The following is a 27,438-nucleotide window of genomic DNA, read 5'->3' on the forward strand; positions in this document are numbered from 1 at the left end:
CTATTAAAAACCGGAAGTGATATAAATCTCCTAGAATTTCCGGTTTCAAGATTGATCTACACATAGCAACAAAAGATAAGAGTCACTGAGAAGCGGGCATTTACAATCGATCTAGCAACTAAAAATAGGTATCTTATACCTTAACCTTTTATTCAAACCGTAAATGGCAGAAATCAACCATTTCTGGTTGTAACGTTAATCGCTTTGGAGTAAAAACAGTAATAGATAGAGAAAATATATTTTTCTGTAATAAATTAAGCGTTCCAAGAATTTATTCCGTCTTCATTAAAAGAAACTCGTTTTCGTGGTGTACGCGTGACACAGCTACTTGTTCTAAGTTTCGCGTTAAACGAAAACTACTCTCAATATTAGCTCAGAAACTACTTTCATTGTGTTTATATTTATAGAATGTGAAAATCGTTTTGAAAGAAGTGTAAAGGATAATAACACGATGAAAAACAGTACGGTACTCTAGGGAACAGTTTCGGACTTGGGGGAGTATACGGCCCCGGTAAGAGCCTCATTTGGAGCCCCCATCTTCCCTTCCCATGTAGCATGTAGGAACCTTACAAAGTTTCATCTTCTTTCTATTATTCTGCTTATTGTAATGACACTGTATTTCCAATGGGGTTTGATAAAATGCTAACTGGGACATTAAAAACAACCTGAAATTAGAATACTCAGAGATCGAGTATTATGGATAGTTATAAATAACACAAAGATGAAGTGGTTGCTTCATGAATGTTGTTTCAGTAAACGCACAAAGGTCTTCAATTATATGTTAAAACACTTTAAGATTTTATCTTGTCTTTCCTTATGTGTACCAAATTTTATTTATAGTCTATATGTATGTAGAAAACCAAAAGGTGTTACACTGAGAAAAAAAATTGTAGGTGGCGTACTTAAAAAGATAGGTTACATGCGTAATTCCTGTAGTTTTTGGACTTAACGTACAACAGACGTATAACTGAAAACGCATGTTTTATAATACTTTCTGTATAAGTGTTCCATATATACGTACTTTCTGTATGAAACAATGTAGGCGGTTAGGATCTCACATACAAATGGACGTATATAACATATAGCTGACGAAGGTAACATAAGTATATGCATGTGATATACGGAAAACTGTTAGATGTCAGACATCCTGCAACGGCATCATGTAACACCTAAGGGCAGTGCCTATGTAGCATACGGATAACGTGTGTTCCGTACTGATTTCTATAGTAAGCAAGAGGATACCGTATATTTGTACAATATACCGCTGTCCGGAGAACGGATTTTTCTTTGTGTATAAACACACGGGCATATAGTTTATTATAAGTATTAAAGTATATAAAACATATTACTGAACCATATTATGGCACTGCTGGAAGACTCAAAGTTAAACAAAACATAAAGCTAACCACTCTCTAAATTAACAGCGCAACAACCTCTCCAGTTCCACAGAGCTCTTCTAACACCTTTCCAACATCGATAATACTAAAGACATCCAGACATCATATTCCATGCTGATTAACATAAATGTTTCCAATATGTCCTGAGACAGGAGAGAGCGCAATTTAATTTAATTAATTTCAGTTTTGAGAATACTCGTTCGAAGCACACTTGTGAACATGGTAATCTTAAAGTATATGAATAGAGTGAAATTAACGAACTCGTGTGCTGTACAAAGTCAATAACAATAACTGCTGCACAGGACAAACATGTGCCACAAGCTCTATCAGTTTTCACACTTTCTTGCCCTTCCTTTCAATCGGAGTCCTGATCATTGAAATCCTCTTCGATGAATCTATATTTGGTAGTTTTTTTCACTTGTTCTGAAGTTTACGACACCAACAGATAAAGCTTCGTACATGTTCGCGAATCGTACAAGGTCTTTCGATGGTTGAGCTTTATCGGGATTTAACTTTGTTGCAAGTGCTGCAAATGCATTTGTAAATTGTTCTTTTATTTCGGTGAAACATTTATTATCTAGCAACCGCAAATCCTTAAGCAATTCAGAAGAAGGTTCAAACCTTTCTTCCACGCTGTTTACTACTAAATTCAAAATCTCATAATAATGTTCCACTTTAAAGAGAGGTCTGATGGGCTTAAGTCTTTGTCTCTCTCGTCAGATGACTCTTCACAAGTCATTGTTTTCTTCTTCGATATCCGGCGAACAGGAAAATCTTCAATCCTAATGTCAATATAGTATTCCTTTAATTGCAGATTTGTTGCTTTGCAAAAAATCTTTCGCTTTGTCATATACTTTTGCAAATTCTTCATCCTGGTATTGAAGTTTCTCGCGTAGCTGTTCACGTAATTTTGCTACTAAATTCCAAGCAGTAGTGTAATTCAGAGGTTACGACTGTAAATATTTTAAGACGCGTTGAGATTCCACCAAAGTCGGGTTTTGGTGCTTGTAAAAGTCAGTTTTCGCTGCCTGAAATTTAAGAGATGACTGAAACAGCAATATTAACTCGTGCAACACGTTCTTCGGCTGTTGTGGTTGGTGTTGCATACGAAAGGCGTTTCATACCCTCCCAAAAGAGAAATCAAGGGGCGTGAGGTAGGGTGAATGAGGTGGTCATAACACAGGTCTTTCTCTCCCAATCCAGAGATCTGGGAATGTTTCATTTAGATAGGTCTGCATATTCCTGTCAAAATGTGCTGGTGCACTGTCATGCTGAGATCATATCTGTTCTCTTGTGTTCAAGTCACATGTTCTAACAATTTTGGGAGAACATTGTGTAAAAATAAAACTCCAACACAGGCGGGCTGGTAATAAATATCATCCTACCACAAAATTATCCACCATACTCCACATGGCTACTAATAGTTTCAGGACAGTCTCTGATCATTCAAACCACCATGGCTTCAAATTGCACTCTCCACATGGTGCAATTTCCTCCTATTTCACGTTGGGGATATTGAGAAACCTTATCTCTCGAAAGCGAATATGGAGACGCGGCAAAAACACAGGGGAAATTGATATTCTTTGATGCTCATGGTCACGACATAAACGCCTCGCCTCTGGGCTATTACCCTTTGCCTCTCCATAAATGAGATGCATATATGCCAGCTCGTGGACTGGGTAATCTGCTATTGCGCAGGCACGTACAGATTAGCACAATCAATTTTACTTAAACACCAACATCTACATTTTTACGCTACCGTAAATGCCTGGCCATAATCCTCTACCGCTGAACGCAATACTTCCTATCCTGTTATACAGCAATTCCACATGAAACACCAAAGCATCGTACTATGTATATCACTTACAAGTTGCATAGATGCCTACTACAACACAGCCACGCTAATTAACGCCACTCCACTGCAAAACTGCAAGACAGCCTTCTGCGATTCACTCGCAATTGGCACATTAGGGATGATAGTTCCGTAGTGTGCGACCAAAGCATCCTGTTCTTAGTGAAAGCACTATGAGCTACGTACGTACTGTTACGTTTACAAAGAAGTGCCACATTCTCTTTCCTCCGTGTAGGTATTCCATCCAACTCCAAGGTACATTAGAACGTCGAAAAAAGATTTTCCCCCATATTTTGGATGTAATTCCACCGAGCCTTCTTCTAGAGAATTTCTCTAGCAGAGTCAAAATCAAAATGTAAGTGGGCTACACTAGGACGCTATTTTGGTATAATCACAATAGCAACGTAGTTTTTCTTAGCTCAGAGGTAGGCGGTTTGCCAACTCCAAGGGAAGGTGAAGCCACTTGAAAGTATCCCTGAAAGAAGATTCACCAAACGGATAAATCAATAAATTATGCTGTTCCAGCGCATTTCTTTGTATCGTTATTCAAGGTGTACAACATCTCGTGTTTTGTCCATTCTTTTTACATCTGTCCACAGAAGTAGCATTTCCACGGAATTATATATTACGAGAAGGAAACCCTTTAATACAGCTAAGCTTACTTTTGTCCAATATGTATTCACACAATATTTGGGAATCCTTGTCATGTGGAGAATCCCTTGTACACTAGTTCATCACATATGAACTTTCACTTTTGAATACTACAGTCATTTTAAACCAAATCAGGATCAAAGTTCTTTTTTCCATTTTCACACACTAGTAACTTGGACAGGAAACCATTCATTTATCGTCCGTCACCGTTATCCTAGAAGATATAACTGTGATACGTTAAAGAATTTGTTTCATTTAAATTCTTCTTTCGAGAGTTTATTATGTACTGAGCCAAATAGATCAATCGCACATATGTATCTCTCTTTCTTTCAAAATCTGTTCTTCTAACTTGGGCGATGTGCTATTATTTTTGATTGTTGTTCGTTTTCCTCATTCAACATTTGATAAAATAAGCAAAGGGGTACTCCAGTTTCTTTGGAAGTTACCCTTGCGCTGCAATTGCACTATATCCGATTGTGCACTAATGGAATCTACAACTAAAAATAATGGACATTTTCTTTTACTCGACTTCGATCCGAAGTTTTGTTTTTGAGTTATGACTGTTTTTACATTTCTCAGACAAATTTATGGGTAATCAAGACACCGAAAGAAGGCATTTTTACACCCAGGTTGGTGTATACTTTTCGTTTTATCTCGGTGTTAGGAATCACCTTCCGATGTTTGTTACATTAAGTTAAACCCTGTATACATATGGGCGCCATTTCATGTATTAAACCCACAAAACTTGTTTAGTAACGTAAATAGCTCTTTACCAGAGAAATACTTTCTAGTTCTAATAATTTTTTGTCAAACATAATGTCGCTAAATATAACTCATAAATCAATATAGCTATATTTTAAAAATACAATAGGCTGATCAGTCGTACACTGCTCTAAAACAATCAAATTTGTAAATAAAAAGCTTTTAAAAAACTTGATTTGTTTAAACTGCGATATATAGATTGCGCTTAGCTACTGAAAGTTTTTTTTCTTTTTTTCAATAAATGAGTAGCAGCACGAAAAACCTCTATTATTTTACCAAACAGACCTGCAAGTTAATTGCTTTACTGGCTTTACAGTATTTTCTTTTTTTAAGTGATTGTATCCTTTACCTGTTCTCTACCAATAGCAACTGTATGACTGTATAATACAAAGCTGGTATACAGAAGAATTTTAAAAATATTTATAATATGATATTTTGCAGGTCGCTGCTTATAAGAGCTCGCTGTACCCTTTGCAAGTTTTTTACTAACAGCCACTATGTGAATTTACTATACAGAATTGGTATACAGAAGATCAACTAAAATCACTTATTTATAATTGTGATGTTTCGCAGGGCTCACTGTACCCTTCACGGGAAAACTGATTGCAGATTTGAATTATACGTGAAAAGTTTTATTAGAATCAGGTATTTTCATTTCTGTGTCAAAATCTTGTTGACTAGTGTTATTAGTGTTTGTGAAGAATAATTCTAAATCTCAAATATATACCGGTATGCTACGAAAGTGATTCTGCAACACTATCGGCTAGAGTTGTAACTAACTACATCGTTTTCTACTGGCAATAGCGAAGTGTATCATTGGCTAATTCTATCACACTCACGCACTCCAAATGATTTGATTCGTTCTTGCTTTTATTAGTTCATGGTACCCAACTTCCTTGCGTGGCGGCGCCACAGTCTCCACAGTTTTAGCGGGAAGAACAGATGAAACCTCTTATACTATATTATTACTCTATGATAGATGAAGTTTGGACCTGGGATGGTTTTAATCATTTCACTTTAAGGGAGCAACTTGGGGGAGGGGGAGGGAGATATGTATAAAATGATCGAAAATGACCGATATTAGTGTCAAATCCATAGTTTTCGGGATCGCTGAGATAAATCCAAATTGATAGATATTAGTGTCAAATCCATAGTTTTCACGGTCGCTGAGATCAATGGTGACACTTCCATCAGCGATGACTTGCAAATTCAGCTACTACTGTATGCGGGCCGGGTGTCAGCGGGTGAGGAATACCGAGACATGTATAAACAGCCCATATTGATTGATACTAGCGTCAAATCCATAGTTTTCGCGGTCACTGAAATGAATGGTGATACTTCCACAGGTGTTGACTTCCAAATACAGCCCCCATGCGAAGAATGGGTATATTAAGCTAGTATTACAATAAATGGACTGCTTGGATGCCAAGAACTAGTACAGATAAGTACCATTCACTTCTATGAATAGGTATTTTTTAAAAGGATTTTTGTCAACACTAAGTTATAAAACAATGAACTACATACAGTAGTTATGGTTTTGGTTCCCAACATAAAAGAAATATGAATTGTTCATGAGATATTGAACTTCAACTTTCACTCCTGGAAAATTTCAATTTTGGAGTTAGGCCACTTGGCATCAAAGCAGTTCACTGTAAGATAAATACATTCCGCACATTAGTAACATAGTTGTTCAGGGGCCTTCGATTTCCATCCTCTCAAATGAAAGCTGAACGATTGCTTGATACATGCTGACTATATAGGAGAAATAGTGTATTAAGTTTTCGAGCTTTGGAGCGTATCCGCATTTACACTCTGATATAACTTTAAGTTCACACTCAACTCGAGCTAATTGTTTAATGCATTTCGAAAGCTTTTGTTTTTATGCAGCTTATTAAGGAAAATCTATTTCATAATCGTAACATTTATGTACTACGAAACTATGAACGTAAAGTGGACTCGATCTAGCCCCGTGGCCGCTGTGACTCAGTGGCACAGCTTTCACCCTTGGTGTGTGAGGACTGATTCTGTGTGTGTGTGAACTCCGCGGCTAGTCTACGCGTCTTTGCCGTAGAAGACTCGGGTTCAATTCCCGGCGCGAGCTCATGTAGTTCGGATTCCACGTTAATCAGTAGGTCTACATTTCATATATCCTCGCTTCTGAAAGAGACGGTAAAGTCAAAATCAACTCAACAATATATATGTGTGTGTGCTTATGTGAATTTCCTCGTGGCTGTATGGTTAACACATACGCCTTGATCGCGGGAGACTCTGGTTTGATTTACGGTGGAAGCTCATGAAGTTTTTACCGGTATCTCACTTTAAACTGTAGATCCATGCCTCATATAACCATAGATATAATATATATGCCTTTGATACACTTATTTTCCGACTTGGAAGCCATCGAAAATTTCCGGACACAGAGTCCCGTAGACCGAAAATGAGAAACATGGGTACAGAGTAAAACGGCCATAGAAATTTAAGCTTTTTAGGCTAACTTAATCTTTACATATAGTGCAACTAGCTTGGCCAAGTTATAATGGAGGAAATGTTATCATTGCAACACTCTGAGAATAGAAAATGTTCGTCAGGTATTACTATCCCCCCTCTCCTGCAGAATGAAAACCCTGACTAAAACTCAATATATATATATATATATATATATATATATAACTATTTTGTGTAATGTAACAAACAGTGGCGGATAGTATTCATGTTTCCTTGCAGAGGTCCTTACGAAGGTTCGCTTCCATCTTCCGCTCCCCAAGAACTAAGATAAATTAAAAAATTGCTATTACTTGTTAATCTTGTACAAAGGACGCAATTAAAGTCCCAGTGTAACACCCCTTCACATTTAGATTTTTCCCCTGGAAGAAAACAAGTTATTATTGTTTCTTGATTTCTCAGTCTCACCTACATAAACATACGAATAGAATTACAGGATAGGACATGTTTAAAGTGCTTGCACGTGACATCTAACTATATTTCTCATCAAATGTGTCACAGATGAAAATTTCTGTTTGTACTGCCTCTATTTTCTGGTACATATGTTTCATTTATGTTATGTTGCTAAAATTCGTTAGGAAACAAGTACAGACTGCACCTGTGTGCCTGACAAAACGTAAATGTACTGGATAATTATTTCTTCACTTTCTTTTAAAAAAAAGCAACCCATCTCATGTCGGCTAACAAAAGGAGGTAGCGGACCAAAGATAGCCGTTGTTTACCTAAGGCCGTTACACAGCAGGGGTTTCATTCAGTCAGAGGGAAAAGAAAAAATAATTTAAGGTTTCTACATTTGTTTTGAACTGCAATATACTTCTTCCTTTTATTTTAAGAACCATTTCCTTCTCATTTGTCTGCATCAGAAAAAAATGCAAAAAATCACTAGAATGTGCCTATTTACCGAAGTACGTACTAGATCACTAGTTCAATAGTAAAATCACTCAATCTAGTATTATACGAAATCATAAATGTGGCATCTCTGGGTTGGAGCGAAAGTAATGGTTGGAGTAAAAACTAGTCCGTATTTCTACTGCGTTCTGTTGTTGAATTCACAGAAATGTTCAAAAATAAATTCAAGAAGTAAAACACGATCCTACAAAAGACTGTTTACTTGCTCACTGGTTTTAGTATTGTGAACTGAAACTCAAGTGCGCAGTCATGTTGAATACTTCTGTCCCTTTCTACTTTACAACTTGAGGTGGGATGAGGGTCAGGATAGATCTAGTGATATACCGCTAAAGGAAGTGCTTCAGTACAGAGTCGGAAGCGGTATGTATTGTTTATACTACTTACAACGTTACCTCCCACATAAAATATAAATTCGCCCTTTCTCCCTTCCCTTTTTCGAATACAATGAACCGACTATTTTGCTGAAGAAAGATGCTAAAAGAAAATTGAAACATCTGTGTCTAAACTTTCTTTGAAGCGCAGTCTTTTGTATTTGTAAGGTTTTGCGAGTGTTTTCGAGATAGCCAAATCTTTTACCATGGATTCCTGCTGCGAACTGACCGTGAGTAAACACCCGATCTCGCTGTGCTCAATTTCTCTCGCACACGTGAAATGGGTTTGTTGTTTCCAAAACAAATAGGAAGTTACCTTGTGCTTTTGCATTTCTGCACGCACACAGGTACCAATGTTGTTTTAATGACCAGAAGAAATATCAAAACCATCCGATATATATGATACGACACAGCTAACAGAGTGAGGCAAAGATAAAAGTAGGCCTATACCAAGTTTTCCGCGTGGTTCCATTATGGAGAATAAATATTTGATAAAGTCACGTAGACGCGCTTAAACCTATTCCATCTGTCCTTATAATATTTCTGGTCTCATCAATTTCTCAGGAGAATACGTACCACATATGTCCAAATTCCATATATACTCTTTCTAAACTAATGAGTAAACTCATTAAGAACACCAACTGATATCAATAAACAGGATATTAAACAATACTTTATACTTCTATCATTCGGTACACATCTCTATGAAGCACAGCTTGTTTCTTTTTGAAATAGCTCCTTCGTGTCACAGCTGTGGTTAGTTTTGTTTTGTTAGGATGAAAGAGAGAAATGCAACATTTGCTTCGCGGTGAAGTTATATATATTATTAAGATGAGCGGTGATAAGCGAGGTTTAACAAAGAGTGTCTTTCGTATGCACAATTTAACGGGTAGTTGCAGTCCGTGTTGAGAATCGAACCAAAGCTATGTAAGACATGTTAATATTGAGCTCTTTTGTGGTAAAAGTGAACTTCAGAAACACACAAAAGACTTGAAACATCAAGCTAATGTAAAGCAATTGAAAAATAGCCTACCTATCGCTGCATCTTTTCTGCGGCTAGGAACATGCAGTGTGTAGCAACAAGAATCGTGTTAAGGACTTTTTTTTCGAGTCAACATTGAAAGTTTGGCCTTGTTCCCACGGTCTACACATACTGAAGATCACAGTGAAATTTGACTTATAAAAGCAGTGATGATTTTTTTTAGAGAAATAATAAAAATTAGCAATCTATCTCGCGCTAGTACTATAACGACTAGCCCAAAATCAGCTTAGGTTCTTTTGTTGTATGGAGGATTGTCTAAATCTTTGTGATGTTTGTGAATTATATTGTTTTCATTCTTAGTGGGCGAAAGTGAAAATAAAAATATAACACTAAGGAAAGTGAAAGAAAAGAAGGTACTTAATTTTACAACCTGAAACTTTAGTGAGCTAAAAGAGTAAACACTGATACCTTTTTCACATTCATACTACGCCAAATGAGTTATCAAAATTATGTGACTTCCATATATAAAACGGGTATATTTTTTATATAAGGGATTTCTCAGTCGCCATAAAGTTATACACACACCGTCTACCAAGAATTGCCTCGTGAAAGTTTTCCGTATATATTCAGGAGAGATAAAAGGTTGTTGCGAAACGGACAAGAAAAGCATATCGATAAAGCTAAAGGGAAAAGAGTCACTGACCATCAGATCTCTTTCAATGCAATATATATTCTGGCTGACAATATGAAAAGACACACCAACGTCATAGAACAGATTGACGGAGGAGAGTTGTTTTTTGTTGTTATTTGACTGCTGCTTTGTGGTTCCGGAAGGAACGGAACAAGCCTCTCAAACTGTACATAAGGAAAACAAAGTAAAATGTTCATCTTACTAATGACCCTGAATTTGATCACTAAGCTGTGGGAAAGAATGTTTTTCTTTCCTTTCTTTCGGTTTTGATGATTTGATGCTTTTAATGTCGCTTTCAACACCGAAGCTTAACCCATATATGGTCCCATTGGCATCGAATCTGTATGCTATACATATGAGAAGCTCTATGTTGACATCGAGTATATATTTAACAATATACCGAATTGTGAAGTCATAAGAAGTATATTCGAGTCGATTTAACTTATTTGAACTCGCATAAAATAATCTAATATTAGTATCTTTGTAGCAACTTGTGAGATATTTATTCAACCTTTAGATGTTTGTCAGTCTTACCCCCATTTTTTCAATATAGTTTAGAAATTGTATTTGTGTGATACTCAGGGAACACAAAATACTACTTAGTAAATAACCAGTGGTTTTGAAATAGTCTTTGTTACTACTTAGTTTATCATCTAAACAAATTAGATGGGGCACTATGGCTCAGTGGTAGAGCGCTTACCTCTGGTGCGTGGGGCTGTGGTTCGATTCCCGACAAAGTAGTTTTGTAGTGGACAACATCGTGCTCGTGGGTTTTCTCAGGGTACTCCCGTTTCCTCCCACAATTTCATTCCAACAATTCTTCCATCATCATTCACTTACTTTAATCATTATCTCCCTTAGCCTAACAGGTATAATCCTGGGAGGTTAAACTCAAAGATTTCATTTCATTTTTTCAAAAAAAAAACAATTAAATCATAATTAATTTGAAGGTTTATTCTTTTAGGATGGGAAACATATTGGCACCCATGGCCGTAATCAGGCTTGAAGATTTGGTCGGACAGACATAGTTTAGGGTCAGGCTCTTAAGTATTCTTTTAATAAACAATGCTGAACAAACTAGACAATCGTGTTTTAGGATTGTAGAAAATGACCGTGAATAATGTTCAAACACAATTATTATTATATTTATTTCTCTGACTATTGGGTCTTTACATTAAAGTGTTAAACAAAAGAGAATAATTGTTTATATAAGAGTATTCAATAGTTTTCTCGTCATGATTAGTTTTGTAAACAATTCAATTACACTTATTTGGTGTTTATTTCTAAATAATAAGTCCTAATACAATTTCATAAAGTTGTAATTCTTCTTTAGTTTGTATCACTTTACACAATGACAAATCCAAAAGGTGTGTTGTATCGGTGCAGTACCAGTTTTTCACGTTTTTCAAAATGTTCCAAAACCCAAAGAATAATCTTTAATTTCTGATATTTTAGTCGTCACAAATTACAATTTTATAATGTAGTCAATGTTATAATTACTGGGCAGTTGGGCGTTTAAACTAATAACATCATAATAAAGTCAAAACCATAATTTCAGGAATTGATTCTGAGTTTAGCGTCCCGTTCAGCAGCGAGGCTATGTGAGACGTGGACCTACTGATTAACGTGGAATCCGAACCACATGAACTCCCACCGGGAATCAAGCCCAGGTTTCCCACGCCAAAGGCAAGTATGCTAACCGTTAGCCACGAAGGAGCTCCACCATAATTTTAGTGGGCGATAAGAAATATCTCGCCAGTGCTTTTACAATAAATAAAATTTTATAAGTATTAAAGAATAGTGTTAAGAGATTTTATAATAGCTCTTTTATTTATGAGATATGAGTATTTTGAAAAAAAACAACTAAAGAATAGGTTGGCGGAACCACAAAAGACTCGTAAAATAAACTTTCTTTAAATACATACGCATCTTACTCACCTTTTATAATTGCTATGCTTACGTTCTCCAAAAAAACCGAAATTCTCTTTTAGTGATACTTTACACAAGATCATGAAGTGGGTTCAAATTTAATTAAAGGCAAAATACAATACAATAATCCACAAATATTGCCTCAAGTGAGTTTAAAGATTTCTAAACACTAATGCGAAACCGGGCTCTGCCGTTGCGATCGATTACAGGTCTTGAGACGAAAGTAAGAAGGGACTTACGCACACAGTAAGTAAAAACAATTAATATGCCTGTAACTTTCCCCCAAATGGGTGCATCTTAAAACTAACCTCACCATTATTTTTCTAATTAAATTCTAGCCCGAAATTATGTATCATATTACCCTATTCCCATTTTGAAAACTTGACCTTAATTCAAAATGGTGGATTTCAAGATGGTTGCCATCAAGGTCATATCTACCATACGACTTCCCCCCAGGACTTATATGTATCCACATGGTTTTTCTTCACTTTTCTTCATTAACGCTCCGTTTACAAAGGGTAGTAAGGGACTTCTGTAGTAATCTCTAATAATCACATCACAACTCTTAAAAGTTATTTAAAAAAATAGAAAACATGCACCATGGCAAAAAATTGTCATCACAAGTAATGATGCATACATGCCTTCTATCAGCAAAAAAAGTTTCATTGAAATTGGAGCGGACATTTGAGTGATGTCCCTTGTGGGATGTGATTGAACGTGACGTCAGAACACATCGCCCCCCTTCCCGGAATTTACGGGAATTAGGTGACCTGAGTGAGCACATGTGGTGCCAGCTCTCTCCAGCGACCTATCAAGGATCATTGCGTGTATGCCAAGACGTGTCGCCGTTTTTATCCATGCCAAAAGTCGACATACTGACAATTAGGTAGGTAGTCATGATGGTCTGGATGATGTGTGCGTATATTTTAACTCGTATATTTTGTCTCGACTCGAATTTCGAGACGTCTCGACTCGAATTCGAGTCGAGTCGAGACAGAGACTGTCGAGTCGAGACACGAGTCGAGACAGAAACATATTTTCGAGTCGAGACACGAGTCGAGACAACATTTTCTCGAGACGAGTCGAGACAGGCTTAAATCTCGACTCGACTCGACTCGAATGCATCCCTAAGCCTCACCCCCTTCTTTACTTTCAAATATCTAGGATGAATATTAACAGACGAAAACCATATTCACGAAGCAGTAAATGTCGACTAAAAGTAGGGAATTCGTGTTGTTATTCAGCTCATAATCTTGTCGTCGCGAATTCTGTCGAGAAATTGGAAGCTTAAAATATATAAAACGATAATCATGCCTGTTGTTCTGTGTGGTTGCGAAACATGGTCGCTTACTTTGAAGGAATAACGTAGACTGAAAATATTTGAGAGCAAGATCCTGAGACGAATATTCGGACCCAAAAGAAACGGGAATGGGGATTGGCGGATACTTCATAATGAGGAACTACGTAATTTATACGGTTTACCAAACATAATTATGGTCATCAAGTCTAGGAGGCTCAGATGGGCAGGTCATGTAGCCAGGATGGATGAAAGTAGGAACGCTTTTAAAGTCTTAACTGAAAGACCAATCGGAAAACGACTATTAAAAAGACCTAGGCGTACATGGGAGGACAATATTAAGAGGGATCTCACAGAAATAGGAATACAAAGTAGAAACTGGATCCAGTTGGCTAAGGATAGAAATCAGTGGAGAGCTTTTGTGAACGCGGCATTGAACCTCCGGGTTCCATAGGCCATAGAGCTAGTTAATATTATAACGCTTTCTTCCTTTAGAAACAATAGAAATAACCACTTTTATATCCTTTATATAAGATCATCATCATTTATATCATTTACATCTACGTAATCACATAATCTTCTGGAAGCAATCCTACAACAGTGATGAACAAGGATTAATCTCCCGTTTTCGACGATTTATCTTAATTAGATGATGTTAGCGCGACAAATGATCCTAACTTCGATGGTTAATATTAGGTTTATTCTTATCCACAGATGAATCCTCGGTTGGTGCAATTGAGTATAAGAGAGAAAATGACACATATTCTTAGAAAGCTATATCAATCCCGGAACTCTCTATTTCTGACCATTCCTGATCTACGAGGGGGAGTCAAATGAAAACCATAATTATTTTTTTAAATATTATTTATTGGTCACACAGGGTACAGAAGTAAATCACTTTTCAACATAGTCCCCTCCTCGTTCAATGCAAGTCCGCCTGCGCTTCGGAAGAGCCTGAATACCTGCAGAAAAAAAGTCTTTTGGGCGACGGCGCAACCACTCGTGCACCGCGTTGCGTACCTCTTCATCGGAGTGGAACTTCCTACCGCCCATTGCTTCTTTGTTTCAGGCTGATGGTAATACACCCATGTTTCGTCACCAGTGACGATTCGTGACAGGAAGGCATTACCGTCACGTTCAGCACGCCACAAAAGGTCTTCGCACGCATCAACACGTCGCTGTTTCAGTTCAGGCGTCAGTTGTCGGGGCACCCATCTTGCAGACACCTTATGAAACTGGAGAACATCATTCACAATATGATGTGCCGATCCATGACTCATGTGTACACATGCTGCAATTTCGTCTATTGTCACACGGCGGTTTTCCAAAACGATGGCTTCAATGGTGCATATGGCTAGTGGGGTTGCCATTTTGGAACTGTTGTTGCGCCGGTGTTTGTGCATCTGCCGGCTGCTGCCACCTAGGAGACATCCGGCATACTATCGTAAACAGGCATGCCAACTTACAGCTCACTGGCGCCATATGCGGACTTTTATTTCTACTTTTATGGTTTTCAGTTGACTTACCCTCGTATTTAGATTTATATTGAAATTCTAAGTTGTACTACCAGTATTTTATTATTACTTTCGGTTTTAGTAGTGTTAGGGCAGAATCTGCTATAGTTTTGTTGCACATGCCTTCTTTTAGAGAAAAAGAGAAAGAAGTAGAATGTTGAAACATTCTAGATGTTTGTGGAACATAGTTTGTAATAGAAGATGTGATCTTGAAATTAGTTTTATACTGATATGTTTCTTGTGACAATGGTTAATATTTAAATACATAGTAAAAAAGTAGAATGCTGTATTCAGTAGACGTTATATAATTAATTTTTAGCATTGCGGTAGTTTAATATTTGGCGCAGTCGCATACAAGAATTTACGTTCCTGGCAGACGGTAGGGAAAGGAAATGAAAAGTACATATGTGTCTTATTTCAATTAGGAAGAAGAAGTGATTGAATAAGAGTCCTGTATAGCCTGGCGTGGTGGATAGAGTCCTGTACCGCTTGAGGCATGGTGGAGAGTCCTGTATTGCCTGGCGTGGTGGATAGAGTCCTGTACCGCTTGAGGCATGGTGGAGAGTCCTGTAATGCCTGGCGTGGTGGATAGAGTCCTGTATCGCTTGAGGCATGGTGGAGAGTCCTGTATTGCCTGGCGTGGTGGATAGAGTCCTGTACCGCTTGAGGCATGGTGGAGAGTCCTGTATTGCCTGGCGTGGTGGATAGAGTCCTGTATCGCTTGAGGCATGGTGGAGAGTCCTGTATTGCCCGGCGTGGTGGATAGAGTCCTGTATCGCTTGAGGCATTGTGGAGAATTTTGGTACCCTTTTAGTAGAAACTATCCTGTATCGCTGGGGATGAGGATGAAGTTTCTTGACATTGTTCAGCGGGGTTTAGGCGTCCTTTTACTGACTTCTTGTTAGGTTAGATTACGTATGAATATATTATTACCGGTTAGGTTAGGTTAGGTTTGTGACTGAAAATTTGATTTTGAAAATTTATTTGGTAACTTTTTAATTGAAGAGGATGAGCTGTTGATAGAAACTGCTTTTAAAACAGAATCTAGTTTTGAGAGCATATTTTATATACTGTGGGTTTGGAATTTTTTTTATTAATATAAACGTGTGTCTATATGAAGATACATTTGATATGTTTATATGCAAAAATCGCTTATTTACAAGTTATTATCTATGCATATAAAATCATATTTGTACTTAGCAATTTATTCTATATTGGTATACATTTCTGGAAGAGATCTACTAATACGAAATTATATACTTATTTCGGGGATATGATTAAACATTTCTTAGAGGGGAGGAGGATGTTAGGGCAGAATCTGCTATAGTTTTGTTGCACATGCCTTCTTTTAGAGAAAAAGAGAAAGAAGTAGAATGTTGAAACATTCTAGATGTTTGTGGAACATAGTTTGTAATAGAAGATGTGATCTTGAAATTAGTTTTATACTGATATGTTTCTTGTGACAATGGTTAATATTTAAATACATAGTAAAAAAGTAGAATGCTGTATTCAGTAGACGTTATATAATTAATTTTTAGCATTGCGGTAGTTTAATAAGTAGAGAGTTGAGAATTGAAATAAATTTTATTCTTAAAAAGCTTAGTTGATTACACTAAAGCGATTCTCGCTATCTAATTCCGTTTTTATTTTATAGTCATGAATAGCGGTAAAAGTGGATCTGAAAAGTTAGGAGTCGCATGACGTCACTACGTTTCCCATGGCTATCCTTTACTATGGTATTCTTTTAGGAAGTAGGGGACGCCATAGATATTTTTTGAAAGTGGAGGAACGGCGTCCCATCGTTCCCCCTCACTTTTACTCCTGGTCATCAATATTAAAACCGGAAATGGTGGAAGTGGTTTACCACTTCTGAGAGATCTATCGCTTCTATTAACGAACTTGAGTCTAACGTAAGAATTTCTACACTAAATAACTATATAACCCAGGAGTGAATACTTCTAATTTTAGTAGCTTTTGATGAACCATTCAAGTACTTTTCAAGCATATTTGCTAGAAAATTATTAGGTGGATACCGTGATATATTTCATTGTTTAAGCTGGACCACTAGGTGTTCTCGGTGTTATGCTAAACGCTGCTTGAATAGTACGGCGTTCCCACATAGTGTCGAGTGTTACTGATGCCAGATAATAAAGGAAGTAATGCTGGAATTTTGCTTAGATAATTACTGGAGAAATTAGTTTTCGACCCTTACCGCAATTCACAGCTAAGTGCCGCTTCTCAAACTGCAACGCTAGAATCCACGAATTCTCTTATTGTGACTACCACAGTAAATGTTCAAATTTGGCAACTACGTACTATGGCGCTCTGTGCAAGTTTCTTCTTAAGTTTTATTTCCTTAAATGTAAATTATTATTTAAATAAAATGTGAAACATTACACGAAAAACGGTCGAACAATATATCTATTTCGTAATAAGATCGTTACTTTAAAATATTTTACACATATAAATAAACCTTTCATAAAACTGAGCATTTCTAGTAAGATCTAACAGCAAGTGCCATCTTGTCTGATCATTGTAAAACGAATCAAATATTTTCTTTTATTTGTTATGTTTTTCGATATCAGAAGAGACAATCAAATGAATCAGTATCTTGTGTTGTAGCTGAAACATAACTCTATCTTACAGTACAATATTTATAATATGTAACGTTTTATTGTGCAGTAATTAAGGAAATGAGCTAAAATATGTATTGACTTCCGGGTGGTGATCCACCTTAACAGAAAGAAAAGAAAGCAGAACATCGAATTCAGACAATGATGGTTTCGAACATAACTTATGTGATTATTTTATACTCACGTAGTAGTAGTAGTCGGGATAAAATTGAAAGTTTGTTTCATTAGTCGATAAGAATGAAGAATTCCGGGAATAATCATCTGAAAAAGAAAACAGTACTTTTATCTTGGTTGTTCATGTAATTAACGTATATATATATATCTAAATAGAAATTATGTTAACCCAACTTTCGAAAGATATTTGCTATGAAAGTATAAATTAAAGTCTAGGAAGGTTGATCGTGTGATCAATAAAGAATGATCATAAATGAATAAAACATAATTACTTATACTAATCCTCCAAATGTTGATGGTCTTTTTCAAAATAGTTCCCATTACATGCAATGCACCTGTCCTAACATTTTTACCAGTCATTAAAGACATGATGGAAGCCATTTTTGGACAGAGCCTTCAAAATTGCCTCCGCAGCTTTCACCACTGCCCCTCACGATGCGAAACGCCGCCCCTGGAGGTGTTCCTTCAAAGTTGGAAACAAAAAGAAATCACAAGGCCCTAAATCGGGACTATATGGAGGATGGAGTATAGACGGAACGGTGATCTTTGCAAGATAGTCACCACAATTTCTGTACTGTTCTTTCTGCGTGTCACTTCCATGTTGCCTGATGCGAAACTGAAACTACGTGCGCAGGAACGGCTACCAAGGTCACGTTTCTGACGCCATGGCCTTCAAACTTGCATGATCTATTCCTCACTTCTCCCACTGCACAGTCGTATTCCGTTTTCTATGCCTTGTTGTTGTATTCACCTCATAAACACTGATGATCGGTCTTTATTGATCAGCCTACGTATTTACTTGTTAACATATACTACACATAATATCATTACATTATAATTGAAGGCGAGTCTATATTCAATGCAATAAAACCTATTAACATGGCCGCTTCTTTAACTTGACTTGTTAATCTGATAAGCAATCTGCTTCTTATTACTCTGTAAATTGGTCCCTTATCTATGTTGGAACACTATCCAAGGTTGTTATGCTGCCTGTTTAATTCACATTTTTATGTTTGATTCCACCTTGTAAGCTGGGAATTGGACTATACAATTAATTTCTTCAATACTTGAATAACTTTGAAACATCATGTATTATTGTTACATTTTAGAAGGCCAATGAGACCAAAGAAAGGATAGAATTGCCCACTGAAAGTTACTTATCTCAAAATTGATCCACCAGAATATGTACGTAGTATTAAAGCCATTCTTTACATATTATCAGCGACGTATGAACAAATTGAAATTTATTAAATATTGTTATTTACCTTTTATAATTTAGAGATTTTTGCTTTTCGACGCGTATTACTTTATTGATTTGTGGATATCTTTTGTTTTCTTCACTTTAGAGAAGTATTTTTTTCTTTCGGTATAATAGTTGATGTCCGACGATTTGTATATTTTAATGTGGAAAGGGAGAAATAGCATAACGATAGAAATCGTAGTTTCACTATGATGTTCACTACTAAATCCTTATTACTCATACCATAGTGTATTTTGTTTGTAATTCCAGGATTATCTTGATTGTTGATGCTTCAAACATACCTAAGGCTGGAACACGATGATGTTTTATTTCCATCCTCGAAATGAAGATTTGACCAGCGCCTATCATCATAGCCGAAAGGAAGAAAAGAATAAAGCGTGTATCTTATTAGAATGTTGAATCTTCAACATTTAAGTTGATGGTAGTAAACAAGCATAAAATCTATTATCCAACTAACTAACTCTATGACCTATAAAACCCGGAGGTGCAATGCCGCATTTGCAAAAGCTCTCCACTGATTTTGATCCTCAGCCAACTGGATCCATTTTCTTCTTTGTATTCCTATTTCTGCAAGATCCATCTTAATACTATCCTCTCATCTGCTCCTAGATCTTTGTAATAGGTGTTTTCCGATTGGACTTCCAGTTAAAGCTTTGAAGGCGTTCCAACTTCCTTCCATTCTGGTCACATGATCTGCCCATTTGAGCCTCCTAGATTTGATGAACTTAACAATGTTTGGTGAACGTTAAAAAAAATTATATAGTTCCTCGTTATGAAGTTTCCGCCGTTCCCCATTTCCGTCTCAGGATCTTGTTCTCAAATACTTTCAATCTACGTTCTTTCCTCAAAGTAAGCGACCATGTTTCACAACCATATAGCACAACACGCATGATTATCGTTTTATAGATTTTAAGCTTCAAATTCTCGACAGAATTCGCGAAGACAAAAGATTTTGAACTGAGTAATAACATGAATTCCCTGTATTTAGTCGACTTTTTATTTCTTCGTGAATATGATTTTGATCTGTTAATATTGATCCTAGATATTTCAGAGTATCTACTTTATTAACAATATTATTTGATATTTTAACGCCCCCATAATTTGCCGTATTACGATTCCGACGAACTTCCATGTATTTAGTTTTCTCTGCATTTACTTCTAAACCCATGTCCTGCAAACATTTAATAAGACCTCTGCATTTCTTTCTATATTAAATATATTGTAGTTGCAATAAATACTACTTTCTATGTGATATCAAATTAGCACTTACCCAGAAAACCTGGAAATGTATCGTCTAAGGAAAAAAGAATACTCATATTAAACAACAAGAAAATTGATAGTAATCTTATCAGAAGAGGTAAATCAAGACTGCCTATCATGAAAATGGCATGAACACTAACTGAAGGCAATATTAAAATATTGAAAATTTGCACTAAGTCGCAGATACATGCATTATTCTGTGAATATAAATCGATTCACAACCGAAAATGAGGCATATGTACCATGAGAATTAATAGAGAACGAATTACATACACCAAAGTAAACTATCTCAGTAAATTGTAAATGTTTGATTTTTTAAAAGTTTGATATGAGTTTACCATCTCTTTCAGCAGTGAGGGTATAGGAGACGTAGATTTATATCTTAACTTGGAATCCGAACCGTATGAGCTTCCACCGGGAACCAAACCTGGGTATGCTTCATTACAAGTAATATTAGTTCTACGTGTAAATGTAGCATTAACACAAAACAATGTTCATAGAAATTACTTAAAACCAAAATTGCGGTCTTAATATATGTTAAAAATGTGTATTTGTTTATATGTGTACTTTCTCTCAAAGAGAGAAATTCAAATGAGTAAAAATTTTCTGTTAATTGAATTTCTGATAAGCGATAGATACTTGTAATAATTTTGCGTATCTAGTCGTTAAAACCTGCTTAGAAAATATGTAAGTAGCGAATTTGATAATAGTTTCACAGACTTTGAATTAATTCCCTTAAATTAGTGAACTTGCATGCAGCTTGCAGCATTAAATTACTTTCCGGAGTAGTAATGAGTTTTAGAAAATATTATATAACTCGTAAATATCGAGGATAAGATCAATACATACTTCTGCTCTATTAATGATAGAGTATATTCGAAAGAAGCCTAATAGCTACACTTTTGTAAAAACTGCTTCTAGATAATAACTAAACGTTACCAAGTATAGTAGAACATCACAAACCTTCCCAAGGAAGTGTCATTATCCTGCGAACGAAACTACCAGCAGCTGCAAGCAGTCTATTATAATATGTTTCTAGGTTTTTATTAGTGAACTCTATTTGTCTGCTTCTTCTAATATGGACATCTATAGTGAATGGTATAATTGCCAGAACAGGAAAGGTAAGTTCCATTGCAGTAAAGATAATATTTCGACTACGAATAACGCAATTTTTCCACAAAATTAGATATACAATTCTGAAACAAGATGGTGACTGCGTATCCATGTTCATGTCTGATGTCACGTCCTTGTTCACATCCTTGTTCACGTCCATCTTTCCAAAATTTTCAATCATGGAATTATACACATCAATGTCATGTAGTGAGTCACCATCTAAATCGATGTTACTTTTCCTCGTCATATAGTATGTAGTTGTTATGAGCCTTGATTATTCATTACATTTTGGACCTGAAATTATAATATAATAATAAAGAATTAACGCACAACAATATAATTTTAATAATCTTAACCTTGCATAAGGCTGCTACTTATTATTTAGTGTATGGCTAAACGAGTATGCGTTTCCGATGCGTTACCCCCCGCAGCGAACGCGACGTAGGTGGCTACTCGGTAATTTTACTTTCGTCAGATATAAATCATACTGTGAGCCAGTCAGGATTTCCAGGCCAGGGTGCCACATCCTTATTCTCATTCATGGGAATCACGAGAAATAACCTTACTGTGTTAGATAGATTTTTCTGTGATTAGCTAATTTTTTTTCGGAATTTCCTTGTATTTTTGTGAATTTTCTTTTTATATATATATGCACATACTTTATAATAGCAGAGTTCCAATACTCTGCACAAAGCATTTTCCAAGCACCTGTTTCTTGCTAAACAATCCCCTTGCCTGGCAACACGTCTTTCCTGTTTTTCCTTTCTTTAGACATTTTTTACTGATTCCGAAACAGCAGGTGATCTATTGTTCCGAAACGCACCAAATAAGTTCGAGTCGACTATTCTGGGTGTTTTTATTGCTTACGCGTTTGCAGCACATTGTGATTAGCCATCCATCCACATTTAAATACATGGTCAGCGTATTACAAGCGTAAGCACGAGTAATAAAAAGGCGTTCCGAACGCATCGAATAGCCGTGCACTTAAAGGTACAATACAGAACTTCTCAAATAATATCCTAATCGTGACTACAACTTTCGTATGTCTGAAAAAGAGTAGAGAAATTGTAGCATTCATTCTTTAGATATGACTCTTGAGTTCCCTCGCTCCCTTTACTTAAGTTGCAGATATAGTCCAGTGAAAGTGGTCTTCTGATAAATCATACTTGTAATTGATTTATTACAATTATCATTTATGATAAATCACAATTATCAATAATGATAATTATTAATAAATATGTAGGCCTACCGTTCATTAAAATGAATCAAACAAATTAAGAAGTTCTAGATGTCGTTCTGTCCTCGTTGACGGCAAAAAATATTTGTCTTGCAGAGCAGTGGTCAAAGTGAGACGGTATGCAATGGTATGCTATACCGTCTCTGGTTTTTCAGTAATGAAGACATACTGCCTCTGGTTTTTCAGTGATCAAGACATACCGTCACTGAAAATAGGATGCTAATATACCTTTAATAAATCCATTTTTACACACAGTAATTGAAGAAGTTCTTCGCACGTAACAATATGCTATTTCATATGTAGAAATAATTTCTAAGATGCCAACACCGACATTTTTGTTAACTTTTTCCTGTCCTTTTTTTTAGTTAGATGTCTACAAAGAAGTTCACTTAGTTTATATTTTGTTGTGTCATATTCAATTATTTCTCTCTTATGTATGTGTGTGTCTTCCTGCCTTAATGCTTAAAAATGCCATGTTTTGAGCATGGGCGGATTAAGAGTTTGTCTGTTGTGGGGGGAGGACCATTCGAGGGTCTGGAATATCCCTTAGTCAAGTAGGGTGTTCGGGAGTTCTCCTGCGGGAAATTGTTTAAAAATTGTTAATATAAAAACTCGGTTTTTGAGCATTTTCGTATATACCTACATAATTATCCAACATATAATACAACGTAACAGGATATATTTTTTAAATTCTCAGAGTTAGGGACGAGGGGCAAGGCCTCCCTCTGCTCCTTCCCCCCCACATAACTGCAGAGAAACTCTCCCATGGTTTTGAGTCATTATGTAAATAGAAATACTATATTTTAGGCAACATACCCTCACTGTATTTCAATATTTAGACAGCCGGTGTGTCTAGTCAAAATCATAATAAAACATACCATTTCTGCTTTTTCTTCATTCCGAACACTGTTGCAGAGACATTGAGTGAATTATGGTAACCTAAGAGGGAATGGATCATTACAGAGATATTATTCGTTCGATCAATTCTACAAACAAGACAAAATAATCATATCTCCCTCTCGAATGAAAGAATAGAGTTAAATTACGGTGGATCACTAGGTGTTCTCGATGCTATGCTAAACGCTGCTTGAATAGTGCGGCGTTGCCAGGTAGTGTCGAGTGTTTACTGGTGCAAGATAATAAAGCAAGTAATCATGGAATTCTGCTTGGATACTTACTGGTGAAATTAGTTTTCGACTCTTACCGCAATTCACAGCTAAGTTCCGCTTCTCGAACTGCAACGCTAGAATCCAGGAATTAAACGTACAAATTTGGCAACGACGCATTATGGCGTTCTGCGCAAATTTCTTCTCAAAATCTATTTCCTTAAATGTAAATTAATATTTAAATAAAATGTGAAACAACACGAAAAACGATCAACCAATATATCTATTTTGTAACAAGATTTTTACTTTAAAGTACTTCACACATTCAAATAAACATTTCATAAAATTTAGCACTTCTAGTAAGATCTACCAGCAAGTGTCATCTTGTGTGCTCATTGTAAAACGAATAAAATATTTTCTTTTACTTGTTACCTTTTTCGATATCAGAAGACACAACCAAATGAATCAGTGTCCTGTGTTGTAGCTGAAACATAACTCTATCTTATAGTACAATATTTATAATATGTAACGATTCATTGCGCAGTAATTAAGGGAATGAGCTAAAATATGTACTGATTTCCGGGTGGTGATTCACCTTAACCCAACCTACTCTTACTTTACGATGCATATTATTTCTAATTTCAAGGTACTCATCTGCAACACCCCAGCCAAAACGACTTACTTATATTGTGCATAAATGTTGCACAATATTTTTAAAGTTCTATTTGTTGCGGTTATTTATTTTAAATATAAAATTAATAACTTATGACGACCTTGTGTGGAGATTTACTGTACGGACCCACATATTTGTAAAGTATAAGAACACATTTATAATAATATTTTGATAGAGTAGTGTGTAAGTAAACTAAATATATTGTGTTTTTACCTGCGAGATGAGTTTCTCCTTTAAAAATACATCAATGAAAGTCGAACCTGTTGTGCACGGATTCGCCTATCTAGTAAGTAGCTAGTAACCACAGTGCATGAAGTGAAGTATCTCATGTTAATGTGCTAACTCATGACGAGCAAATTAGAAATCTCCGATACTTAAAGGATCCGCATAATTGTTATATTTACGTCAGTAATATGTTATGTTGCTTTGGAACACAAATGTGCAAGCAATGAAAACATATCGGGATATTACCTATAATGTCTTTAGCAACATAGAAATGCATAATTCAACACGTAAGGTAAGCAATTTTATGCTATATATAGAGTGTTTCCGCGCTATCCTCATTTATACGTACACCCACCTTTTCTGACTCGCCTGCTCCCTATGCAACCGCTCGGGGCCCCTGCTGCGCTCCTGCCCTGACTCTGTTAGATAACATTCATCCTTTTCAATGGATATCTAGCACAAGTTGGTTGGTTAGTACACTGAAGCCCCTCTAAAGTATAACTAGACTTATGTCGGCTTTCGAGGGACCAAAACTAGGTAAAAAGCATAATGTTTACACAGGAGGAATGAGTTCATGTTACGGAAGGGTAATTGATGTATGAATGATCTATGAAGTGAATAGGATGGAAACGTAGTATGTCAAATGGAGGAGTACGAAATGTTAAGGAGCGTGAAGGTAAGTACAAATTTAAATTAGCGTGAAATACTAAACCTAGCCTAACTTAAACTAATCTAACCTAACCAAAATTAGCCAAAATTAAACAAAATAGTAACAATTTTTACCAAAATATTAGTCCCTCAAAAGTCGGCATATGCCTATATCTGTACAGATGAATGGAAGTCCATACCCGAAAACTGATCGATTGTTTAATAAACAAAATGTTAATTTACTAAAAAAAAAAAGTATACCGGGTGATCCACTATTATGTCCCTATTTTTATTGTACTGATATTTTATTACAAACGATGTAATATAAATAACTACCGTTCTATTATGCTCTATTCTATGCCATTATGTAATTGTTACGTTATTCCTGTGTTGCAGGTCTAACCAATAATTAATTGAAGATGGCGCAGAGACTGAACACTGATCACCGAGCTCGGATTGCAGCGACGATCGAAGTATGGCAGTTGCCTGTAATGGTGCAATTATGGTGGTGACCGGAGAAGGGAAGACACGCGACTCTGGACGTCAAATGAATAAAGAGACTGCATACAAGTTTGTTGCGTACGGGTTCGGTTACACACCAAAAGGGTGCTGGCCTTTCAAAGAGAGTTGTCACTGAAGAGGCTAAAGCCAACGCTGCCGCGGTGTTTGCGCAAAGTCTCACGAAATTTCTAAGACAATATCATAGGAAATCTGGTTTATCGTATGGTTCGGCCCAACGGCTAATGAAGGAGATCGACTGGAGACCATGGAAACCACATTTTGTCCAGCCATTGTCACCGGAAGTCTCTGATGTTAAGATGGAGTTTGCTGAATCTACACTACAATGAATAAAAGAAGAACAAGATATCCTGAGTAACATGCTGTGGTCAGAGGAAGCAGTGTTCCATGTGGATGGATTCATAAATCGCCATAACTGCAGTTACTGGGACACAAGTAACAACAGTCCTGGAGCTACAATTGAAAAATTACACTCACATCCTTCGCTGATTGTGTGGTGTGGTATTCGTTATGAAACTCTTATCGGTCCTTACATTCTTCGTGAAATAATGACTGCGGAAACGTATGTGCGCATGTCACAAACGTTTGTTTATCCCATTGTTTCAGCCGGGACAGAGTGGACAATTTGTACTTTATTCATGATGGGACACCTTCCCATTCTGCGTTGATTTCGCGAGAATGGCTTGACGCTTTTTCAGGTCTCGTTATTGGACGTCGCGGAAATGTTGAGTGGCCACCGAGAAATCCAGACTTGACCCATTGGATTTTTTCCTCTGGATTATTTGAAAGTATACCAGAAAACCGCGTGACTCAGACACTTTGCAAGTAGTCATTAAGGAAGAGCATGCGTGGGTACAAAACGACACATTGCAACGGTCTGTAAAGAACGTTGGACCCCGACTGCAACGGTGTGCTACTAATGCTGGCGCTTTCGTTGAATGAAATAGCAAGGACCATAGTACATAATAGTATTCACAGTAATCATTTAATATTGTTAATGTCAGAATAATAATGAAATGAAATAGGGATCCTAATTGAGGATCACTCTTTATATGCAATGAATTTATATATGGATCTGTACACTAAATATACATCCGAACTCATAAAACTGAATAATATCTAGTAAAAGTGGGAAGTCTTACAGTTACAGCGTATGTTTTTCTCAAGCGTCTGCGAGCCTTCTCTAAAGTAAATGTGTAATTACGTACTGGCTTAATATCGACTTACATAGAAGGAAATATGCCAGAAAACCAGCTGAATAAATGTAAAAGTGCAGCAATTCGAGAGGTGCATTTCGCCAGCCCCCCCCCCCACCAAGGAATTTCAAAACAAAATCTATGCCAATCGTTTGTGCTACGTTTGTGCCGGAATGTACCGCAAAAATTTTCGTTTGTACCACTTCCGGTACGAAGTTATAAGGGTTTTAAAGTGGGGGCTGGAGAAACGGAAACCCCCTAAAGTGAAATTTCGAAACAAAACCTATGGCAATCGTTTGTGCTACGTTTGTGCCGGAATGTACCGCAAAAATTTTCGTTTGTACCACTTCCGGTACGAAGTTATAAGGGTTTTAAAGTGGAGGGGCTGAAGAAACGGCAGCCTCCAAACTTGGAATTTCGAAACAAAACCTATGGCAATCGTTTGTTCTACGTTTGTGCCGGAATGTACCACAAAAATTTTCGTTTGTACCACTTCCGGTACGAAGTTATAAGGGTTTTAAAGTGGGGGGCTGGAG

General features: G+C 36.6%; 1 protein-coding gene across 1 annotated transcript in view; it reads right to left on the reverse strand.

The window, feature by feature from the left end:
* The window catches only part of LOC145670413 (phospholipid-transporting ATPase ABCA3-like), a 541,163-nt gene that overhangs the window by 506,928 nt on the left and 6,797 nt on the right, over positions 1-27,438 (reverse strand). Inside the window, exons 2-3 of the mRNA XM_081739072.1 lie at positions 21,149-21,592; positions 17,675-17,751 (exon numbers count right to left, since the gene is read on the reverse strand). Coding sequence (XP_081595198.1) covers positions 17,675-17,751; positions 21,149-21,545 — 474 coding nt within the window. The 5' untranslated portion in view covers positions 21,546-21,592. The remainder of the gene's footprint in view (positions 1-17,674; positions 17,752-21,148; positions 21,593-27,438) is intronic.

Source organism: Thermobia domestica, chromosome 14 (genome assembly GCF_964235325.1).
Source record: "Thermobia domestica chromosome 14, izTheDome1.hap1.1, whole genome shotgun sequence".
Lineage (NCBI taxonomy): Eukaryota > Metazoa > Arthropoda > Insecta > Zygentoma > Lepismatidae > Thermobia > Thermobia domestica.